The sequence below is a fragment of the Pituophis catenifer genome, unplaced genomic scaffold (genome assembly GCF_029215685.1).
Source record: "Pituophis catenifer annectens isolate HBS135680 unplaced genomic scaffold, rPitCat1.0.hap2 SCAF_1, whole genome shotgun sequence".
In the NCBI taxonomy this organism is placed as follows: domain Eukaryota; kingdom Metazoa; phylum Chordata; class Lepidosauria; order Squamata; family Colubridae; genus Pituophis; species Pituophis catenifer.
Window position 1 is genome coordinate 35,210,701 of NW_027256881.1, and position 20,342 is coordinate 35,231,042.

General features: G+C 38.3%; 1 protein-coding gene across 19 annotated transcripts in view; it reads left to right on the plus strand.

The window, feature by feature from the left end:
- Positions 1-20,342, plus strand: part of NRXN1 (neurexin 1) — a 952,284-nt gene that overhangs the window by 775,861 nt on the left and 156,081 nt on the right. For all 19 annotated transcript variants that reach the window (XM_070932260.1, XM_070932263.1, XM_070932252.1 and 16 more), the window contains one exon: positions 12,701-12,872. In XM_070932260.1, the coding sequence (XP_070788361.1) occupies positions 12,701-12,872 (172 nt within the window). The remainder of the gene's footprint in view (positions 1-12,700; positions 12,873-20,342) is intronic.

Sequence of the window (20,342 nt, forward strand, 5' to 3'; positions counted from 1 at the left end):
TCAGATCCTCAAGGAGAAAAAAAAAAACAGAAGTGAGAGTGAGATTTTGCCTCAGTTACAGCCAAAAATATTCATTCCGCTACTTTGTAATTGAAAACGGAAGGAGTTTCCCTTTCAGCCTCTCTTCAAGCCGCAGCAGCAATCGCCATTTTAAAAAAAAAACTTTTTTTTCCCTTCACTTCACTTCTTAGGCAAAATAGAATAAAAAGAATACTTGCGCTTCAGGATCAGAGGTCCAACTCATATCTTCTTTAATTAATTTATTTGACAGATTTACAGGCTTGCTTTTGCCCCCTAGCTCTGCGTGTAGCAGAGATTTCCCAGAGCCCGGAGCATCGGCTGGGGATACGGGGAGTCTCTTCCGCTCCCTCCCAAAAGTAAATAAAAAACTTTTGGGATTAGGCAGAGGACTCTACCCACCCCAGCCGGCTCTATCTCCGTTTCCTAATGGAAATGGAGTTTTTTCGAGCCGCCATTCCGCTGAAAAAGGCGGCTCTTACAGGCAGTGGGTTCGACAATCCCGAAGGAGTGTCCAGCAGGGACAAGCAGCAAACCGGAAGTCGTCTCTGTGCCTTTTTTGATCCTCTGCACTTTATTGTTCCTGCCACCCTAACTGACCTTTGATATCTTCTTGCTCCTGCAATTGACCAAGATGTCCAACCTGGTCCTTTGTGAGGCAGCTATTGGCCACATGAGTCTTTCTTCTCTAGTCATACATGGTGGTTTCCTTGTGAGAGTTGGAGAAGATGACCTCACATAGCTAACAACTTCCTTATGAAGGCCAGGGTGGCACATCTCATTATCAGCAGAAGTAAGACACCAGCTGGAATGGTTGGTTGCAACTCAGCGGGACCTAAGAGTACAAGATGGCAAGGGTAGGTGCAGCTGACACTGGGCTGGTGTGACATCTGGAGTAACTGAGGTTTCCCAGGCTAGCTCCAGCTTTATACTGTGTTGATGGAGTGACTGGGACTTCCTGGGGCACTGCTGCTTTGTGTCATGCTGATGTGGCATCTGGGGCTTCTTGGGGCACAGTGGCTTTGCACTGCTGGCCTGGCCTGTGGCAACTGAGGGTTCAAGGAGCCATGGCATGCTAAGAAGCCCCTGAATTGCAATATGGCAAGCAGGATGTCCCACATGGTAGAATGCAGAGTGACCAAAAGGGCAGAAATAGAGTGGGGAGGTAAAGGTGAACAGGGGGACTTACATTACTGAGGCTTGGGTTTGGGCTCAGAATGGCTTGGATTGGGCTGGATCCTCAAGTAACAACCAGTGGAATTTGGTGACCTACCTCAACAGGAAGTGTTAGGATTGCCATTGCTAAGCAATGCGGTCATGTGACATTCTGCTTTATGACTGCATCACTTTTTGATAGAAATTCTGGTGACAGTTGTGGTCATAAGTTAAGAACAATCTGAATAGGCAGAAACATGCTCTTATTATGTCTCAAGTATATCTTGTCACTGTTGTATTTAACAAGTTCTAAAGTAAAACCAGCAGGAGAGAAGGGGTGGAGTGTCAGTGTCAAATGCCAAATATGGCCTATTTTTAGGAATGTCAGTAAAGAGCATAAACTTCTCTGCTTTCTGAAGTCAGAAAGTTTCTTATTTCCACCATCCATATGAAATAGTCCTGCATAGTTTATGCCTCATGGGATCAAAAGCAAACTTCTCATTATATACTGTGAACTGCCAGATGCCTAACAAGGCAATGGTCTTGTAGTTCTGTATTGGGCAGGTTGCAGAACAATGGATGTTTCCTGCTCCCAGGGGTAGCCAGGCCTATTTGATATATGACTCCTGTTGCAAGTCTATTGCAAATACCTATTGGTATTTTAAATTAAGCAGCATTGAAAGTGGACTTTCTTGCAACTGGGAAAAATTCCATACTTCTTTGAACAACGTCTTTTACAGTAGCAAAAATGGAGGTGAATTTGACAAAATACATTAAGTATGGGGAGATCTTACTAATGGCAGTGACCGTAATATAATTTTATCTCTACCAATTTCACTTTCCTTCTGTGCAATGTTGCAGCAAAAGAGGCTTCAGGTGCAGAAAAGAAAAGAAAAAAAAACTGGTTTCCACGACTATTTAACTATAAATTTTCCTTGAGGCTTCTTTTGGAAGGATTCTTACTTACATATATTATTTTGCAGTCATCTTTAATGTCATTTCTAAGAAAACTGGGTGCACCATTGATAAGCTCGCTTTTTTTCCCTATCCAAATTACAGTTGCCTATGGAGAAACATTAATGTTAATGATTTATCAAGGCCCAAATTGCAATTTAGTAATTCATGCAAGCCATCAGTGTCGGCAGAATGATGTTATGACCTGCTATACCCTGGACCCATGGGAATATCCACAGGGTTTATTTTCTTTCGCTGAGGGCAAAAAAGAAACAGTGCTCATATACTCCATAATAATATTGATCAGTGCTCATGTAAATCTGAGATATTTGGCAGGATTCTTCAGCTATATTGTATTTCAAATTTCTATCTCTGGCTTTTTTCTTTTTTTCTCCAAAATTTGGAACTTAAATTTTCAATTTCGTTAGAAATGTAGTTTAGAGTCCATGCCTGAACTAACCAAGAAGGTAGCTGAAGTGTGATGTTTCGCATTTCAGTCATAAAGAAATAAGAAATGGGCAGTTTCCTAATCAAATGGCAAAGGTTTACATTGAGTATTCAAAGGGTAGGAGGTGAGACTTAAGAATTAATTAAGATCAAACCACTACACTTGTTAAAACTCAAGTCCCTTTATTGAAATCCATTATTCCCATTTAACAACTTCAGATCTGGATTTTTTTTCCTATGTGTGTGTATAATCACTTTGGATTAGAAGTGCTGCCTCAAAACACTGCCTTGGAGCAGCTTGATGCAATGTTTTGAAACATGATGCCAGGTGCAGTTCATCAGATCTTCATGGATCACCAGGTAGTTTATAGCCACCCTCATTTCACTTACCTTATTTCTACAGATTGCATGTTCCTGACCTATATGTGAATTAGAATTCAATTCAACATCTACACTTTTCTGTATTTATTACTATTTGCAATGTATGTGTACCTGTTTATTTAAAATGTGTTTAAAATATGTATTTTAAAGACAAAGAAAAATCTTTTGAGCATTCTTTTTATACCATTTAGTTTACCAATGTGGAAATGGGAAAAATTAGTCTGGAAAATAAGAAACCAAATCTGATAAATCTGCAGGGTCCAAGATAACAGAATAGCAGAATAACAAAGTTGGAAGGGAACCTGGAGGTCTTCTAGTCCAGCCCTGTGCTCAAGCAGGAGACCTTATACCATTCCAGACAAATAGCTGTCCAGTCTCTTCTTAAAAACCTCCAGTGATGGAGCACCCACAATTTCTAAAAGCAAGCTATTCCACTGGTTAATTGTTCTCAATGTTAGGAAAGTTCTTTTTAGTTCTAGGTTGCATCTCTCCTTGATTAGTTTCCATCCATTGTTTCTTGTCTTGCCTTCCGGTGCTTTGGAAAATAGGTTGATCCCCTCTTCTTTGTGGCAGCTCTCAAATATTGGACACTGCTATCATGTCGCCCCGTCCTTCTTTTCACTAGACAAACCCAATTCCTTCAACCATTCTTCATGTTTTAGATTCCAGCCTCCTAATCATCTTTGTTGCCATTTTCTGCACTCTTTCCAGAGTCTCTGTATCTTTTGCATAATATAGCAACCAAAACCAGATGTAGTATTCTAAGTGTGGTGTTACTAAGACTTTATAGAACGGTACTAATACTTCACATGATCTTGATGTTATCTGTCTGTTAATACAACCTAGGATTGTGTTGGCTTTTTCTGGCTGCTGCCACAAACTACTGGCTCATATTTAAATGCTTGTTCACTAGGACTCTAAGATCCTTCACAAAGATACCACTATTGAACAAGCTCCCACCTATTCTATATCTGTACATTTGGTTTTTTTGTTTTTCTTGCCTAAATGTAGAACCTTACTTTTTTCACCATTGAACTTTATTTTGTTAGATAGGGCCCAGTGTTCAAGTCTGTTGAGATCTTCTGTATCTTGAGTCTATCTCCTGAAGTGTTGCCTATTCCTGCCAGTTTGGTGCTGTCTACAAATTTGATAAATACCCCTTCTATTCCCCATATATGCCTATATATGTCTGTGTACATACTACACTGAGTAGAGGTTTAGACAAAATGGCATCCATTGTTCCTTGCTTGATTTTATAAAGCTACTAATTGTCCACATCATATTTCAGTTAAAATTGTAAAATCTGGAACTGATATTTAGAGTGGGCTTTATTAAGACCTCAAAATTTTCAAGACTGTCTTAGAATAATTGTGATATTTATGATAAACTCCTGGGATCCAAATATCTTTAGTATTAGATAACCTAAAAATAGCCCTAGCATTGGGCTACTAGAGTTCATTGCCTCAAGCAGCAGACATCAGCAGTTCTTTTTTTAAAAAAATCCCAATTTTCATGGGAAAAGATTTGGTTCATAAACTGTCTAAATAATTCATTTATTACATGAGAAAGAAGATATTATAGGAGGGCCATTAACTGTCTCAAATCAGTGGCTATGATCATTCAGAGCCATAAAAAGCACATTTGAAGCACTTCATCCGTTTTCCAGGCAGAGATCCCATTATAAAAGAAAAAGAGTAATAATGCAATGTAATAATTGTAAAGATATAAAAGGGTTTACTACTTGAGTGATAGAATCAGTATTTTTCTTGTCACCAGTGTTTATTTCTGTCTGTTTAATACCTTTTAAATGTGTGAAATATTCCTTATTTCAGTATCTTTTGCTGTGATTTATATCTGCATTACAATCACACTGTTTAAATGTCACTAAACGTAGGATAAATTTGAATTCACAAGAATGCATGGAAGGCATGTTTTCTATGGTTATGTGCAAAAGAAAATCATAGGTGAATGTATTTAGTGTATACATGTTAGGTAATAGAATGGAAATATTGTGTGTATCACATGTAGAGCTAGACACAAATTGCCTATTGAAATACTTTTTAAAAAATTCTGGGTTAAGACAGTTTTTCTAAATTTCTACAGAGGAGAAATTCTCTGATAATTTCTCATAGGAAGATATCCACTTATCAGTAGCAGTATCTTCATCGTTTCTGAGGTTGCTTAAAGTGTCTTCACTCATGATTTAAGAGCAATATGGGAGAACTCCTGGGTTTTACATAACTGAAGAGCTAACTATCGAGTGAAAACCAGAGTATTGGAATAACAACCAGTGGGAAAATATAGGATTCTCTTTTCTCAAGAGGAGGTGATGATGAATATGATAATGATTGATGATGGTGGTGATGATGATGATGATGATGATGATGATGATGATGAGTGTACAACATAGAGTATAAATGAAAGGGATATGAATGTGACCCATACTTAGTGTGAGTAGTTACCCATGGCCAGAGTTACAGCAAGAACTTAGCAGTTCTGGAATTGAACTATTGCATTTTCTCACAGTCAAGAAGGAGCTAGAGAGCTCACAGTTATGTCCTCAATGAACTCAAATGACATGCTTAACAGCAACTTTCAGAGAAAACTGCTTCCTTGAATTAGGACTTCCATAGATACAGTAGGTTCCTCATTAGAAGTGCTAACCTGGAAGTTAGTCAGAAAGGAATGCTATTCCTAGCTCCCAAATATTACACAATTCTACTGAACTGATTGTTAATGTTAAATATTCAGGGACATTTTCACAGTGAAAGCACAGATCTTGCTGAATTGCTGTTTGCAGGGGGAAGAAAAGGTCCACTACTAATTTCTACAGTCCTTAGCCTACCTTGTCCATTTTCTTCCTTCTAAGTAAGTGAACTGTGGCAGCAGAAAAGACAAGGCATATTAGCTTTCAATTACCTTTCCTTTTCATGTTTTGCCAAAGGGAGCTTAATATACTGTTTTAAAATATGGACTTTTTGTGTTTTCTTAGAAACTATTTTGCTCATCATTTTACCCTTTGAATGCATCTGTCATTAAAAATTCCAAAGGACATAAACAAATGCATCTATCATTGGTGTTATCACATTGGTGCTAACTCACAGCAACTATAGAGGTAGATTTTCTGTATGAAAACTGTCCCTAACCTTGTCTTTCGGGTCTTCAAGGGTGCACTCATATTCCTGTAACTGAGTCCATCTACTTTGCTGCTCTTCATTCTCATCTTCTCTTTCCTTCAACCTTCCCTAGAGAACCTGGTTGCATAATGTAGAGTAAAAGAACCCATTTCTTTCATATTACTTTCAGTGATGCCTCTCCAAGCCAGAAGACAAATAAGTAGGCAGGCACAAATTGTACTTCCACTTCTGTGATGGTTTTCTTTATGTTCCTTTTTTAAAAATCATTTTCTTAGCCATTTTTTTTTTATCTCTAGGCACTGCTTCCTTACCTACTTAGCAATATCATGCAACACATTTGGCTCTTTTCTTTTAACCTGCCTGCTAGGCACAAAGCAACTAGGGTGCTCATTACTGATCCTTCTGCTTGGACATATGAATAGCCCCTGGCTGCATATAAAAGGGGATGGTGTTTCTTAACTATATGAATAACATTAAAACAAGGCACAACAATATCCCTAGGGTATCTTGTGGCAAGCTGAAATTTCATCAAAATGATAAAAAAGTACTTTGTGACTTGCACATAACATTGTAACACAAGTACAAAAAGAGTGGTGTTTGTACTTCACAATGCACATTTTGTTATTTGCCATCCTTGGAACACGCATAGAGAATTGTGCATATCAAAGCTACAGTATATAAAATATTCCAATAGAATTTCTACATCTTAAATAAATCCTAGAAATTTAGTATCTTATGCTTTACTTAGTATCAATAAGGCACCAGAACTTGCATAGAGCATATTAATACATACCAAACTCTACAAACCACTCTAAATCAACATTGTTTTGGAAATCTGTGCCTTTACAACATAAGCAGTATTAGCAACACGTGTATGAGGAACCAAATGTGCACATACATAAACCTTTGCATTAATGTCTGCCACATAAAGAACTACATATATAAAATCCACCTTCCATGTTAATTCCTTCTTAGTTAATTAAGATCAAATGGTTGTAACTTAAACAGGCAGACAGGTAGAACACTTCCACACGTGACCAAGTACTTAAATGCAGTTTTGTCTTCAACACTTCACTCTCTGGATCCAAACCTTCCTTGCAGCAAAGACACACTTTGTATTGATTAGATTTGGGGGGGGGGGGGGAGTTTGGAAAAAGGCTTATCAAATCACAACTCGCCAAACAGTAGGCCAGTTGCAGGTCAGAACTTTCAAAATAGGCAAGTCCCCCCACCCTCCTCCAAAATAAGGAGATTCAAAATGATCATTCTGTAATTGGAATGTTTTAAAGTCAAACCCTTTTACATTTTCTTGATTAGAAGAAAAAATAGCAGTGATACATTTGATCAGTACATCCCATCTGGCCATCTACTTTAGACTTGTTTTTCATGTATTTTTACATAACAAGTATATTTTGGGCTACTTGGATTTTCTCACCAAAAGGGAAGATATTCTCCTTTGTTCTTAATATTGAAGGAACATAATAGAGTTCCAGGCCCTCTTTGGTTCATTAAAGTAGCATTTCTGTAATTAAAAGTAATTTTGGATCACATTCCAGAAGGAAAGTACCAAAACAGAATACTGCTTCCTGGATCCTACCTCTACTTGTACTGTTTTTTACATGCAAATTTTAATGAGATTTCCATATAACGGTAACTCTGTTGTTACCCTAAGCCAAAACTGAATGGCTTTAAATGATAACTGAACTATCAGTTGTAGAACTTCTTACAGTCTTTCAATGATAGTTCTTGACTAGATAAGTAAATCTCTTTTAAAACACATTACAAAGAGAGAGCTTTGATGTTAAACAATCTTGATATTGAATTGTATTATAAATTCTAATGTAATCTGACTACAGAAGCAGTGGCAATATTAACATAATTTTTTGTTGAGGGTTTTTAAAGTTCTCTTCTTTTTTTTTTTGAATTTTTTGAATTTTTATTTCTTATACACATATTGTAAATGTACATTCTCTTATCCATAATTAATCATACATATATATATATTTTCTAAAGAAAGCATAAAAAATAAGATGTTTTAATTACATTTGGGGTTGCTCTTCTCTTCAAAGTTTAATACAACACTTTACAATAAAATGTGGTACCACTCACATTTTAGCCTAAAATTTTAGCCTTGGGAGAGCCCAACACAAGTGAAAATCCTAGTCCTTGTGAATTTTGAATCCCTGATTTCAGTTAGGGTGGGCTCCTGTGCAAAGATAGGGTAGGCAGGATGGCAAAATAACATCTATTCAAAGGTAGTAGGTTCTGTTGTAACTTGCTGCACATTAAGACATTCAAAACAGTGGTGGGTTTCAAAAAAATTTGCTACCGGTTTGGTGGGTGTGGCTAGGTGGGGGGACATGTGACTGAGTGGGCATGGCCAACTTGACGTCACTCATGCCCATGTCCACTCAGTCACATGACTCCCCCACCTAGCCACACCCATAGGAAAAGGTAGGAAAATTTTTGGAATTTCCACCTATCTACCCCTGCCCTCCCTTTGCCAGTTTCTCCCATTTCCCCTCCTTTAGTGGTCCCGGCCCTAGCCCTGCTTCCTCCCCCACCACTGCCTCTTTGTTCGGGTTGCTTAACTTCCACAGCGGCTGGCCCAGAGTCCAGAAGGCAAGCTGACCAGAGTTTTCAACAGCCCCCAGCCAAGCGCCACTGCTGGAAGGTGGCTGGCAAAGAAGCCTCCCAGGCCGCAGGCCACCCAAAAGTACCGGAGGAAAAAGCTGCTGCCATCACCGCCATGTTCTTCACACATGCGCATCCTATTGGACTTGCATTGAGATGCGTGTGTACAGAACATGGCGGCAATGAACATGGTGGGCAGGGTGAGTGAGCAGTGACCAGGGGCGTGGCCAGGTTCAGGGGCATGGCCAGCTGGCCATCACTACCGGTTTAGCAAACTTGGTCAAATTTCCGCCAATGGTTCAACTGAACCGGTGCGAACCGGCTGAATACCACCTCTGATTCAAAAACATCCTCTAAAATTCTCAACTTTCCTAAAGAAATATTTGGGTTAAAATTTACTTCTGAAGCATACATTTATCTGATCTCATACAGGCTCTGAAAGAGCCCTCCACCTGATAATGCTTTGAGCACTGAGAATTGAGGTAATGTTTTGTCTCACGGTGTCAATGAAAGAGAATATATCAGGGGTGCTATTCAGCAGGTTCTGAAAGGTTCTGGAGAACCGGTAGCTGTTCTGACATAGGCTTCCTCAGTCAGTAAAACACACAAGTAGTCCCAAAAACCTCTTTTATTGCAACAGCTGTGAATTCTGTTCATTCACAGATGAGTCCCAAATAGTTGTAAAGAATCTTTCAGGATAAGGCTGATAATCACCCATCTTTATCTCCTGCTAAAGATCTAATTGGCAAAGCCACACAGAATCCAGAATCAAACAGAGCTTCAGACTTTAAACTGAACAGAATTAACAATGTTGCTTCCTGCAAAGGTCCACATGCCTTTGCTCCTCTTTTAAGTTTTATGGGAGGGTCCAATCATCTCCAAGCCCTACTCCCGAGTTGTCCCTTTTGTTTTAACTGTTCTTGCCTTCTGGCAGCTCTGCGCATGTGCACATGGGAACAGACTTCCCCTGTTTCTATGCCTCGCTGAGGTCTGACTCTGGAGGCTCCGGAGGCAGCATGTACTTCCCAGATGGCCCTTTCTCTGCCTCCAATGCAGAGCCCTCGTCCGAACCTTCCCCAGACTCCAGGACTGGCCATGTTCCCCCCAACCTCTTCACAGTCCGACTCAGCTGCCAGCTCCACAGGCTGCCAGCGGACCACAACACTAGTGGAAATTTTGAGTAGTTCAGAGAACCGGCAAATACCACCTCTGGCTAGCCCCAGAGTGGGGTGGGAATGGAGATTTTGCAATAGCCTTCCCCCATGAGTTGGGAGAGAATGGGGATTTTGCAGTATCCTTCCCCTGGAGTGGGGTGGGAATGGAGATTTTGCAGTATCCTTCCCCTGGAGTGGGGTGGGAATGGAGATTTTGCAGTATCTTTCCCCTGCCACGCCCACCAAGCCATGCCCACAGAACCAATAGTAAAAAAATTGAATTCCACCACTGGAATATATCCTTAAGTAACCTGGAGATACTCCCTTTTTTGGGGCATTGTAGCTGTAATACAGAAAGTTTAAAGGAGTTAGCTGTTGTCCAGACAGCTTTGGCAATTTTATTCCTACCTTTCTAGTTCAGTGCAGGAGAAGAGATAACAGAAATCAAATCATAGGAGACTTCTATTGACACTTTTATTGTATAGTCAATCAGATTATCTACATAACAGAATTATGCCATTGTGATCAGTATATAATCACTAAATGGTTAATATGGCTACAGTTCTAGCACATGCTTATAAAGGACTGACCATAGAATGGTTACATTGACATACGGTTTTGCATTGTCAGAATCATATGGTGACAAATAAATGAAAACTGGGCCAGAGAAAAAAAGTTTCCATGTTTTCTGCTCTCTTGCATTCATGTGCATTTTTTAATCTTCCTGTAATATTCAATATTATTCTTTGTGTTGCCAGGTTTTTGTTTTTGTTTTTTTTTGAAGTACTGAGTTCTGCCACATAAAGCATGTAAATGCATCTAGTTACTATAATTTGCATGCACCTGCTTAATTTTTTAAAGGTGTTTTGCTTCTTTTTTTTTTTCTGTTTATAAAATGTTATATAGGAGCAAGTGGAAGCAAGTAGGAAAGACATGGATGAATACTGAAATAAAAGAGCATCATCAAAATTGGATGGATTTCAAAAGCATTGATTTTGGAGCAGAAAAAGTTGAATAAAGTATATGTATTTTATAGTCACATGCCTCTGGGGAAGTTCTTAAATATTTAATAATTCGTGAAAAGGGATGATTGCTTACAGTGCCAGAGCAATTACATTTTTTGTTTGTTTGTTTTACGTTTTCTGATGAAAATGAATAGCAGAGTAAGAGGGTGATTAAAACACATGAATTGCACAATTTGTCACTTCAGTTGCTGAAACAGTTTAGAAGAATCCACAATCTCAAAAAATTTTGCCTTGGAATTTGTTTACCTAGAAAAAAATTGGTTGGTTTTTTTCTGTCATCTTTCCTAAACAGGTTTTAAAATGTCTTTTCTTTTAAATTATTTTTTTCCCACTCACGAAGGAAGAATGGGTGACCCCTATTACAGCCTAATATTATATATTCCAGGTCAATGAAAATTCTCATAAACACCTCAGGCTCTTTCCAGTTGTTCTCAAGTTAAACCCCGAGGCAAGGTAGTGGTTCTGAACTTAGCCTATCTCCCTGGGGATAATTCTAGCTGTGCTCTGTGGCTGCAAGACATCTGTATATGATAAGGAAGTCTATGCAATCTACCCAACAAATCTACAGATCCTTTAAATAGTGTTATGTTTAACTAAGGGATATAGTCAAACATGCACATCCCTATCTTTGGCCTAATCTTATAATTAAGGCTGCTGGTAGGAAGCACTGACGTTGTTAATGCTTCTTTGAGGAAATTTCTCAATATAGATCTGAAATCTAGTATAAAAAGTGATACAAAATTGTATAATAAAAAAAATCAGGAGAAAAAGAAATACTAAATTCTCAAATAAGTGATTTTCTATTTGTTTTTGAACCTGGGATCTTTTCAAACGGTGCAGCAGTTAAATTTATGTATTCAGTTATCCTACTGTTAACTATTATTATCACCACTGGTCTCCTTTTTTCTTCTCACTTTTCAGTTTGCTCCTTTCTACCCTTAGTTTTATCAGAATGATTATTCAGAAAAAGAGCATTTTGCTTGTCTTTGATGGAAACAAAAATCAATAATTGCTTTAGTCTGTATTTTTTAAATGAACACAGCAAGCTATTCCATTAAGCAGTAAATTCCGAGTTATGCATTCTTTTTTTCATAATAATTAAAATAGATAAGAATATTTGGAATGGATTGTTGCCTGAGAGATGTGGCAATGCTTTGAATAGATAAAACTACCTAATTGCTACTATTACTACTACAATTTTATGGGAAGTGGGTCTAATTAGAGCTGAAATCAGTTTGTCCTTCCTGATGTTTCAGATTAGGGACTGTTCTTTCCTTAGTTCACGTGGTTGGTAAATTTCCATTTGCTACATTGAATAACGTCTATCTTCTAGCTGTGATATAGAGCAGTGTCTGCCTGAGCCATATTATCCACTCAGGACAATACTACAATGAAATACTGATTGAGAATTCTAATGTTGATCATTCTGTTGGTTCCTGGATTTTATTTGGGATATTTGTTACTTAACAATAAAATTACAGTTCTAGGATTATTCCCATAGGGAGGGAAGAAAAAGTCAATTTGAGCAGATTTCTTTAACAGTGCTCATGTAATTTCTTCCCTTGCCCTTCAGGGATCACTTCTAGAAAGAAATTGACAATAGTAGGAGGGAAGAAAATTGAATAGAACTTTTGAGGAAGATCGATGTTACCTATGCTATCCTTCTAAAGATTAAAACTGAGGAGAAAGTATCCTTTCAAAGGGTAAACTAGATAAAGCACTGCAACTCAATGTGTAGAGCAATTTTTAAAAATAACTACTAATATCTTCCATTATTTCTGGCTTTTCTTCACAGCACCAAGGAAAAATTGGTGTTAAATTTAATGTTGGAACAGATGATATCGCAATTGAAGAAGTCAACGCAATCATTAATGATGGGAAATACCATGTAGTACGTTTTACAAGAAGTGGTGGTAATGCCACATTACAGGTGGACAACTGGCCGGTTATAGAACGCTACCCAGCAGGTGAGAACATAAATACAATCTGATGGATTTGTGGAATTACAGGGATTTAAAGAGTTTTTTTTTTCTTGCATAGGTATGTAGGATCTTTGCTTCTTCAAGATGCCTAATTGTTCTTTGCTGCCATTAAAAATGTTTTTACCAATTGTTAAAATAGCAATTTTTTGAGTTTTTATTTCATTACATTGGACAGATGAATAAAACCAAGGAGTAACGATGTCAAAATTCTTTGAAACCAACTTTTAAATAACAATAATATGGTATTAATATATTGTTGTACTTAGATAATGCAAAGGCTTTGACAAAAATAGCTTAATATATTGAAAAACCATTTTAAAAATCTGGAATTAAAATAAGTACTGGAAAATAGTACTTATTTTATAAACTACTATTAAGTAGAAATTGTGAAGTAGAAAAATATATTACAGAATTAATTTAAAGAAAAATGGGATTAATTTTACAAACATTTGCTAGTTATGGTTCATCAGCTGCTTATTTTAAGCTGTCTCATCAAAACCTGCCCAACATATGGTTTGTTCCCCAAAATATTTTTTTTTGTTTCTCATTAGATTAGCTGTGATATGGCCTCAGCAGATAATCAATCATATTAAGTATTTTTAATTGGCCAAGTCAACAGACAGCCTTGTGACTCGCACAAAACCATTAAGTTGTACCCTGAATCTTATGAAAATGATGCAACTATCTTGCAATATTATAAATTGGAACAAAAATGAATTTTAGGAGAAATAGATACAAAAATGTGAATATTTTTATGTAGTATCTAAAATAACAATACTTGATGCAAAATGAAAACAAGGCAAATTGAATGAGCTAAAATATAATGGATTCATGCAGGCATTTCTAGAATTCTTTTTATAATCAAGATGCTCTGATGTCACTGAGAGATTTTCACAAGATGAAACTAAAGTTTCAGCATTTTATAGCATAGGAGTCATGCTTTGTGGTCTTACAGCCAAGTTTGGGCTGGACATTGCCATTCTTAACTTCCAGTCATATATAATAAGAATTTAAACAAAGGAAAGATTGCTACTTCACTTGAAGTCTTCTATACCCTGAGACCAATTAGCAAGTTCATGATTTTTTATTTCCAAGTAATAAGCTGTGATCCTCTGAACTAGTGAGTGGCAAGAATGGAGCCTTGTGTAGACTTTTGAGGTTTTCCAGTATTTAAATTAACAACAGTGGAACTTCTGCTGATCTTTAAAATCAGCATCTGAGCTCCAATTTTTGGTTCTCTGCTAAAGGATGTAAGTTTAAGAAGAGAAACATTTCTTTTGTCACTCCTTTTTGTGAAAAATGCATATTTCTTAATCATAAGTTGTTGGCTGGCCTTCATGATAATTAAAAGAATATATTCTTGACAATACTTGCTTAAATTTAGTGCCTGTGGATTTACTTAAAATTTTATCTCCTGCTATTAAGTTTATTTATTATCTTATTTGTTAATTTCATTTACTCTATACTGCATGCAATTTGGGGAGGGAGGTTGAGCTGTTTAAAATTAAACTTTCACTTTACTTTGATTTTTAATGCTCAAATGCAAGTTTAAAGTCTGTGGCATAATAAATAACTCTATGCTCCAGAATCCTTAGGCATTTGGATTTAATACTAACACTAAGTCATTTCCTGTATTCTTCTCCTCCTCCCGCAGAAAAAGAAAACTCTGGAAACATTTCATAAAATGTTAAATGAGTGTTCACAGTCTTTCTGTTGATTTTAATAGTTCCTTGTACACTACAGCAGGGCCTAATTAAAACCATAGTTTCAGTCATAAGTCAGAATTCCCTTGTGCATCTTCTTGCTCAGCTCAGGCCAATTGTTCTTAATGTTTAATTTTCTTTAAGCTTTTATCAATATCATGATGGTGCCTTTGTAATGTAACAGCAAAAATTGGTGTTTTGTTTTGTTTTTGCACTTTGTCTTGATTTAACTCTGCCTTTATAACACCTGTTTTGCTTTTGTGCTTCTTGTCTAATCTATAAGCCACGTTCTACATCTGGATCCTTTTCAGTCAGGTTTCTGACCCAGCTACAGGACCAAAATTCCATTGGTCACATCCATTCTTGCTCTTCTTAATCTGTTAGTGGCTTTTGATACTATCAACCATGGTGTCCTTTTAGGTCGATTTAAGAATTGGGGGAGGGCAGTACAGTTTTTTGCTGGTTCACCTCCTACTTCCAAGACTGGTCCCAATTTGGGCTAAAGGGATCAAGAGGTCCTACTCACAGCCCCTCCTTTATGGGGTACCACAGGGCTCAGTGTGTTTCCTTTTTAATATCAACATGAAACTGCTGGGCAAGATCATCTATCACCATAGGACAAAGTATCACCAATAAGCTGATGATACCCAGCTATATATTTCTATCCCAGCTGAAGTGGATGATGCAGTGGACACCCTTTTATGGTGCCAGGAGACTGTGGGAGTCTAGAAGGGGAACAACACACTTCAACTGAAATCTAGTAAGACAGAGTAGCAGTGGATAGGCCCCTATGGATAGGCCCCTATCTAGGAGTTTATCAATTTTGGTCCTGGATAGGGTTGTACTACCTCAGACCAGGTATATAACTTGGGGGGTCCTCTTGGACTTACAGCTCCTGCTTGAAGAGCAGGTGGCAACTGTGGCCAGAAGGCCTTTGCCCAAGTTTGAATTGTATGACAGTCACATCCCTTCCTGGGCAGGAAAGCCCTCTGCTTGGTTACTCATGCCCTGGTCATCTCCCAATTGGACTATTGCAAAACATTGTGTATGGGGCTACCCTTGAAAAGTATCTGGAAGCCTCAGCTGGTGTAAAATGGAGCCACATGAGCCATACTAAGTGCCTAAAGAAGGGCATATATAAGACCTTTGTTCCACAAGTTGCACTGGGAGCCAGTTTGCTTCCAGTCCAATTCAAAGTGTTATTACCTATAAAATCTTACATGGCATACCTATAGATTTGGCTTCACCCCATCACACTCCTTCAGACAGGGAAAAAATGCTACAGACCCCATCAATTTAAAAAAAATTGAGAAAGACAGCTTTTCTGCCACTACCTCTGCAATGGAGAACATCTTGCCCTCAAACCATTTTTTGACCTTCTTTGTAGGCTTGTTTATGACTCAGAGTAGTCCCAGAGCAGTCCCAAAAACCTCTTTTATTGCAACAGCTGTGAATTATGTTCATTCACAGCTGAGTCCCAATTAGTTACAAAAAGTCCTTCCGGAAAAGTCCTTCAGGATAATCACCAACCTTTATCTCTCTTGACACTCTGCCACAGACTTACTTGGCAAAGACACACAGAATCCAGAATCAAACAGAAATGCCGACTGGGAACAGAATTAACAATGTTGTTTTCCTGCAAAGGGTCCACAAGCCTTTGCTCCTCTTTTAAGCCTTATGGGAGGGGCCAATCATCTCCAGGCCTTACTCCCGAGTCATCCCTTTAGTTTTAACTGTTCTTGCCTTCTGGCAGCTCTGTGCATGTGTGCAGTAGTAACAGGCTCCTCCTGTTCCTCTGCCTCTATGATGTCTGACTCTGGAGGCTCCGGAGTCCATGCATAACTCCCAGATAGCTCTAGCCCCATCTCTGCCTTCGACGCAGAGCCTTCATCCAAACCTCCCCTAGACTCCAGGACTGGCCCATGTTCCTCCCCAGCCTCCTCACTGACTGACTCCGCTGCCAGCTCCGCAGGCTGCTGGAACACCACAATAGGTTTGTTGTGGTCCTTTGACCCATTTGTCAGTGAGTCCCCCCTCCTTTTTTTTTTTAAACTGCACTGCTGCTGGGGGGGGGGAATATGAAAGTGATTCTCATAAGGGTAAATTCCTTTTTCTGGATTCTCCTTAGTTGAAGAAATGGTTATTGCTCCATTAGGGCAAGGAAAAAGCAGCTGTTCAGTGGCTGAAGCCAGTTTTATTTTATCCCCTATTTTCTTTTATTAAAACCAACTCTTTTTACAGGGCTGTTTGAAATTCAGCAAAGAGTACTGTGGTACTATTTCATACTTTGAGCAATCAACTGAGGACCTCAGGATTTAGATCAGGCTTCCCCAAACTGGGCTCCTTTGTAATTTTTTTTTCTATCTCAGACTTCCATCAACTCCAACAAACCTGACTAGTGGTTAGGAATAAAGGGAGTTGTGTTTTAAATCCTCTTGTGAAACTAGGTTACAGAAAGCTAGATAGTAAGAGAGAAACTTGTGTCTCTGAAGGCAGTCAGAATTTATAAATGAATGAATGAATGAATGGTCACACTGACAAAGAATTCTATTGCACAAATATTGCAGAGCAGATCTGATATTTTTCCTTACATTTCTATAATGCTTTCCTAATCCATTGTATACTTTTTTTTTAAGCGGGTAAGGAACTCTTTTATTTTTGGCTATGAATTATCTCTAGTCACTTCTGCTATCTAGAGCCAGTTTTGTTTCAGAGCCCCCCCTCTCCCCCAATTCCTTTGCTGGCTCTTCATTAAACCATAATTGTTCCAGGTAATACAAACATATCCAACCTATCATTATCTGGTGCAATATTTTAGACCAAGCTATGAATTTTGGAAATATAATTAATGCTTATTAGCATGACTTTAGTGTGTTTTAGGTACCTGTTTAAAAAATAAACTTGTTACCATGGCATCTGCTTTTTAACTTATCTCCTGTACCTGCATCTGGGTTTAATTAAACATTCACAAGATCAGCAGGTTAATTAAGAAGTCTTTTCATCTGAACTGTGCAGCTGATCCCTTCTTCTCTGAGATGGAAGAAATCAGTTTGACTTCCTGTGATACCTCAGCCTGATTGATTCTCTGTCCAGGCAAGCCACCTAGATGTTTTCACTTGCTTGTCCATTTTTTTAAAAAATTGTTACTATATGAATTTAATAATACAGAAAAGTTTGGTTTTCATTATGCATAGGTTTGGTTTTGTCTACATGTGTGTATTTTTCCTTCTGAATTGCATTATCACGTTTGTTTGTTATTTTTAATTAATTGTCACTCATTTTTCCTTAAGAGAAAGTAAAATTCTATGTTTGTTGATACATATACATTTGGCATTTCTGCATAATTCAAGTGGGAATAAGAAAATCATATATATTATATTCAGCTGCATATTGAACTAAATATTTACTGTATCCTACTCTACGCCCACCTTCTTTCTCTCTCTCTCTCTCTCTCTCTCTCTCTCTCTCTCTCTCTCTCTCTCTCTCTCTCTCTCTCTCACACACACACACACACACACACACACACACACACACACACACACAAAGATCGGGAAGTTTCAAGAAATCTCACCCATTCTTTTTTATTATTCTTATAAATAATTCAAGGCAGTGAAAATATCTAATTCCCCCTCTTCCTCCTATTTTCCCTACAACAACTCCATGAAGTGAGTTGGACTGAGAGTGATTGGCCCAAAGTAACTCAGCTGATTTTTCATGCTTAAGGCAAAACTAGAACTCTGTCTCCTGGTTTCTAGCTTGGAGCCTTAACCACTAGACCAAACTGGCTCTGATATATTTAATATTGTATGCATAAAACAAGAAAAGTGCAGTCAATAAATATTGCACCCCTGATTTCAAGGAGAGAGAGAGAGAGAGAGAGAGAGAGAGAGAGAGAGAGAGAGAATATGTTTTGAGTGTGTGTGTACGTGCAATTATGATTATTCCAACTATCCATCATTTCAATGCAGTAAACTAAGGAAAAGTAAAGTTAAGCTCTGTAATGTGGACCATGTAACTGACAATATTTTTCTTCCTTTCTATTCCACTAAGAGTTAAAAGTGATATAAAGCCAGCCATCACTTCAGATTTTTGAGATCTTTTAATCTCCTTTGACTGTGGAGCCTATTTTTTTTTCTTTACCAAGCAATAACAAATCCATAATCTTGTCTCATCAGAGGTTTTAATAATATTTCTCAAGTTTGTATTTTGTTTTCTTATTTTAATTAGACAAATAAATATTCTTAATTCATGATATTTTCCCTTGTATATTTATGAGCTTTCTCTTTTGCCCTTTTCATCTTTAAGACTTTAGTAAGGAGCAAAATCTTATTATTGCTTACATTTGCAATTAGAGAAATCTTTTAATGAAATGTGTGGTGTGCTTACTAATACTTCACTGACAGTTTCAGCATCATTTAACACACTGACAAAGCACTTATTTTAAGAACCTAGAGGTTGTCATATGAGTTGTGCTTTTGAGAGATGATATAAACTATTAGAAGATTTCAACTTCTCCTGGAAAGATGTATAACTATAGAGATAGTAAATATAATACAGAAAAAATGATGTTATCAGAATTTAAAGGATCTTTAAGTAGTTTTCAATGTTTGAGAGGACACAGTTGGCAAAGTGTAGTAGAATAGTATAATAATTTACCACTTATTTGAACTGTAGGTTGCAAGATTAGTCTCTGGTGGGATTTTGTATAATGGCAGGAACAGATAAACTGAGGTAGCTATTTTTTTTTTTTTTAGAACAATAGTAAATTGTTAGAAATCAACCTGTAGCATATTTTGAATTGTTTATCTGAAACACATAATAATTACTTAGTTTTGAATAATGGTGAGAAATGAAAGGCAACACCCAGAGGTTGAAGCTTTGTTATATCAGCAACTCAGAATCTTTCAAAAATATTTTTTGATTTTCCATAACTATGGGAGAAGGGGGCAGCGGTAGCCACTAGCATTGAGGGGAGAATGCCACACAGAAACAGGAGCACACAGGAACGTTGCCCCCTTCTCCCTCTCCGTTTCTGCTGCTGGGCAATCGCAAAGAAGGGGGCTAGCAGAGAGGGGCGAGTGTGATGTTGCTGCTCTGGGATGAGGGGACCCGGGAAACATCAGGATCCAGTTCATCTGGATTCACTTCCTCTCACAGCCAGCTTTCCCAGCCAATTTGACACAGGCTTCCTCCTCAGACCCCCTGACAGTTTTCCCCCTGACAGCCGGACAAAGCTAGGCAAAAAGCCAGCCCTCATCGGCGCCCAGCTTCACCGACAGTGGGCTTGGAAAGGGCAATGTGAGCTGTGCTGCCGCCTGCATCAAGCTAGACTGAGGAGGAAGAACATGAACAAGCACCAAGGAGACCGTGGAGGAGAGAAGCCAGGCAAAGGGGCAAATGAGGGGCGTCTGCAGCATACCGGGCCTGGCAGACTTTCTAAGACAGCCTAAAGCAGGGAGGGAGGGAGGGAGGGAGAGAGAGAGAGAGAGAGAGAGAGAGAGAGAGAGAGAGAGATCCGATCTGACCTCTGTGTGTGTATGTGAGTGTGTGTATGTGCTTGAGAGAGGGCTGGCGGTGATGTGCTCTCTCTCTCTCTCTCTCTCCCACACACACACATACATACACACACACACACACACACATGCACACACACACAAACAGGTTGGATCTTTCTTTCTTTCCTCTTGCCCCACCCCCATTGGAGACCCCTGGATTCCCTTCCCAACCTTGCCTATTTCATACAGGCACCACC